Here is a 4002-nt window from a genome sequence, read left to right on the forward strand (position 1 = left end):
CAACTGCAGTTATAGACAGCAAACGCCACAGTGGGAAATATCTTTTGAGAATGCTCAGAGTGAATGAGTGCAAATATCCATCTAGGAAAGAGGGGTCTGGAAACATCCAGGCTATGAACAAACACTTCCTGCCATCTCATTGACTTTGAAACACACCACTACTTTGTAGCATAGTGTTCCCTATGATGATACATACGGAAAAAAGTTATATGAACACCAAAACCCATTACTGTAGAGTCCAGTCTGACTCATGGCAACCTCCATAGGGTTTCCTTGGCTGTCATCTTTATGGAAAGAAGGCCTAGCAGTACAAATGGCTGCTAACTGAAAGGTTGGTAGTTCCAACTCATCCAGTCATTCCACCAGAGAGAGACCTGTGGTCTACTTCCATAAAAGTTACAGGCAAGAAAACCCTATGAGGTGGTTCTACTCTGTCACAAAGAGTCAATATGAGCCGAAAACCAACTCAATGGCACCTAACAACATCTATGTTGGAAGTAGATCACCAGGCCTTCTCTTCGGCAATGCTACTGGGTTACTATCCAAGAGCACACCATTTGAGTCACCCAGAGACTTCTTATGCTAACACAGGATCTCAAGTTTATGCCTTTAGAAAGGTTTCCATTAATAAAACTATTTTGAAATTCACATTCAAAATCCAATGCCTTGTATGAAAATCTCCATACAATCTCAGCTAGATTGTGTATTTCCCATCCTCCGTGTAATTAGAACCAGACAGAAATGTACAGAGTTTCTTGAGCTTTCCAGGCCACACACTTTCGCTTTGGAAGTTCGAACTAAGGTTGTTTAGCATTGGGTTGTTTTAAATGTAGACCATTCCGTCATTACCAAATAAACATAATAAGTTTTAACACATTAATGCACTGTTACTATTTAGCAAACAAATGCCATATAGCCCACCCTCCTAGGAGGCAAACACACCCGGAATCCAAGATTGTAAAGAGCTGCAGGGTGCTTCTCATCAGAATCTCACAGAACATTCCTCTTTCTGAATTGCAGGGCAAACCCTCGGAACTTTAATTTTGACAATGTGGGGAATGCTATGTTGGCATTGTTTGAAGTTCTCTCCTTGAAAGGCTGGGTGGAAGTGAGGGATGTTATTATTCACCGTGTGGGGCCGGTAAGCAAGCATATCAAATCCTTTGAACGCTTCAAGAGCTGCTTTCGTTTGCTTTGATGAATAACCATATTTTTCATTTATGCAGATCCATGGAATCTATATTCATGTTTTTGTATTTCTGGGTTGTATGATTGGACTGACCCTTTTTGTTGGAGTGGTTATTGCTAATTTCAATGAAAACAAGGTAAGAGTTCTTGGTTTGAATGAATACCACAGGTATATTCTTTTCTAGCTACTTTGAGGATTTTTTCCCCACACACACTGCATGAAGTATTACTGTAATGTGACTGATGTAAATAATCTCTATGACTATTTTACAAGCTTCCTCACTGCTGCCTTTCAGGCACATTATTTCAGAGTACAAGTCTCTTGCTAAATTTACGCATTTGGTAACCGTGTCATTCATTAATCCAATGACAACTGAAAGAAGCACCTCCTATTGTTCAAATTGAAAGGAGGTGCAGCAAGTTATTAAAATACAATAGCTGAAACTGATTCAGTGTCGCAGGTAATATTACTTTCACAAAATGTAAATCATACGCTTCCTTGTAACTAAGTAGTTGCACTCACTCAGAATTTTTATAAAGTCGGGGTATGGTAGAAATTTTAAAATTCTTATTTTTTGTAGAATGAAAAGAAGATTTTTCTAATTTCAAATAATCTTTACATACTTTACATATTTTATGCACCCAGGAAACATGCTGAGTTCAAACAGTTCTATATTATCAGTAGAAGGGCTCACAGATGGGAAAACAGCACGTGTAGTTTCCTCTCAGAATTGTTCCTTAGAGAAGTGTTGTCATTCTCCTGGACATGCTGACATACCCTCTCGTGTATAAGGGTCAGTATTTGGAACCAGAATAATTGAAATGCATACCATTTTTGAGCACGTTCATAGTACTAAGGTTTTACATAGCTTTTTATCATTTCTTACAACTCTGAAATGCAATTGAAGAAAAGGAGACTTACAAAGGTTAAATAACTTGCCTGAGGGGTAAAAACTGGAACTAAGATTCAGAAGCAGGTCTTATTACTGCAGGCTCTGTTATTCTTCGAATGCAAGAATATAAAAATATCAACGGTCTTTCTGCCTTGAATTATAGTGAGATTTGCCTGCGAAGCACCGTGCTGTTAGATGTTATTCATGGCAAGGACTGATTTGCACGCATTCACATCAGAGCTCTGTGGTTTGTGTAGCTACACATGGGACTGTATCGTTCACTGTCCCCAGGCTCAACGTGTGTGGTAGCAGTTACTCATTTCTAGAGCTGCCTCCAGCAGATTGCCACCTTTGATGTGTGCCTAATGAGTATGTCATTTCATCGGGGCTTTCAAAGGGTGTGATTTGAAAATCCCTTCTTTGGACCCCAACACTACTCTAATCCATAGAAATACAGAATTTTAGAGTTACAGAGAAAGGTAGAGATCATGTAGCCCTGCCCCCTTATTTTATTTCCTAACACATTCATAAGATGAGTTGCTCTAAACCCCACAGTGTATTCAATTTAATACCAGGTGGAAAGAAGAAGATGGGTCTTTTTAGTTGCCTTTGAGCCATGCTATGTAGCAGACTCTGGAAATTGCAGAAGATGGACCAAGTTGAGAGTTTAAGCACTGCTTACTCAGAAAACCACAGGAGCCCCTCTGAGCAGACCCCTGACTTCAAAAGAGTTAAGTCCTAGGGCTGCTCACAATTCAGCAACATAAATGAAACAACATAAAGTGGTTAATACATGGAAACAAATATATATAGTTCAGTGCAACTCTTGAACTTAGAGTAATGACTGAAGTAAACCAAAGAGTCAGTGTAGTACTGTCTGCTCTAACATTCTGAAGAAAGAAAAGAACCTTCTTAGCCTGAGTTAAGGGACACATATGTAAATTCAAAAGGTGCTTAGGGAAAGAGGAAAATTAGAAGAAATTCTGTTACCAAACATTGCATACTTGATTAGTTCATTTATGTGAACTTTGAGAAAATATTTTTTCCTTCAAGATTTTAGAAGCTACTATATAAAAGCATTTACTCATTACTATCTGCTCAGTAAAATCCCTGTTAACACACTTGGCTACTAAATGAAAGACTGGAGGTTTTGGTCAAATCTGAAGAAAAGCCTGGCAAACTACTTCTGAAAAATCAGCCCTGAAAATCCTATGCACGGTTTTACCTTGGCAAACATGGGGTCACCACGAGTCAGATTGACTCTATGGCAACTGGTTGGTAGTATTCATTCAACAGATTTATTTTGAGCACCGATTAGTTGCCAAACACTATTCTTGGCACAAAGACTTAGCAATGTACTATATTCTGTCCTCATGAAGCTTACACTTTACTGTCATGTTTTTGTTGTTGCTGGGTGTCACTGAGTTGATTCTGGCTCCTAGTGACCTTCATGACCAAGTGGAATTGCCCCATTGGATTTTCCTGGCTGTAATCTTTATGGGAACAGATTGCCAGGTTACTTCCATGGAGCTGCTGGGTGCATTTGTACTGCCAACCTTTAGACTAGCAACCAAGCGCTTATATGTGAGTCATACCTAAGGTTATAGGTATAACTATTAGTTTGCTAAATATATAGGCAATAGAGAGATAAAAAGATATTGGAAATAATATAAGTTTTGAGGCAACGTTTTCACAATTGAAGATTATGCAAGGCAGGAACAATAGCTCCTTGTTCTTTAAGAATCAGAATGCTTTCCTTAGAAAATGGAACTCTTTTAAAAAATGAAAATCTATATCAGTAATATGGTTTTTAATTTCCCTACTATGTTTTTATTCTTTTCTATCCTTTCATAGTTCAAATTTTTCAAAATTTCCTCTCTTTCTATAATGAAGGAATAATGTTAATTTCTATAGTGTCTAC

The 4002-nt window shown here is 38.2% G+C and overlaps 1 protein-coding gene across 1 annotated transcript in view; it reads left to right on the plus strand.

Annotated features, from left to right (window-relative positions):
* The window catches only part of NALCN (sodium leak channel, non-selective), a gene marked incomplete at its 5' end in the record, with an annotated part of 145472 nt that overhangs the window by 96119 nt on the left and 45351 nt on the right, over window positions 1-4002 (plus strand). Inside the window, 2 exon segments of the mRNA XM_042781961.1 lie at window positions 1021-1141; window positions 1227-1325. Coding sequence (XP_042637895.1) covers window positions 1021-1141; window positions 1227-1325 — 220 coding nt within the window.

Source organism: Orycteropus afer, unplaced genomic scaffold (genome assembly GCF_000298275.1).
Source record: "Orycteropus afer afer isolate SDZICR_OR568_19922 unplaced genomic scaffold, OryAfe1.0 scaffold00206, whole genome shotgun sequence".
NCBI classification, from domain to species: domain Eukaryota; kingdom Metazoa; phylum Chordata; class Mammalia; order Tubulidentata; family Orycteropodidae; genus Orycteropus; species Orycteropus afer.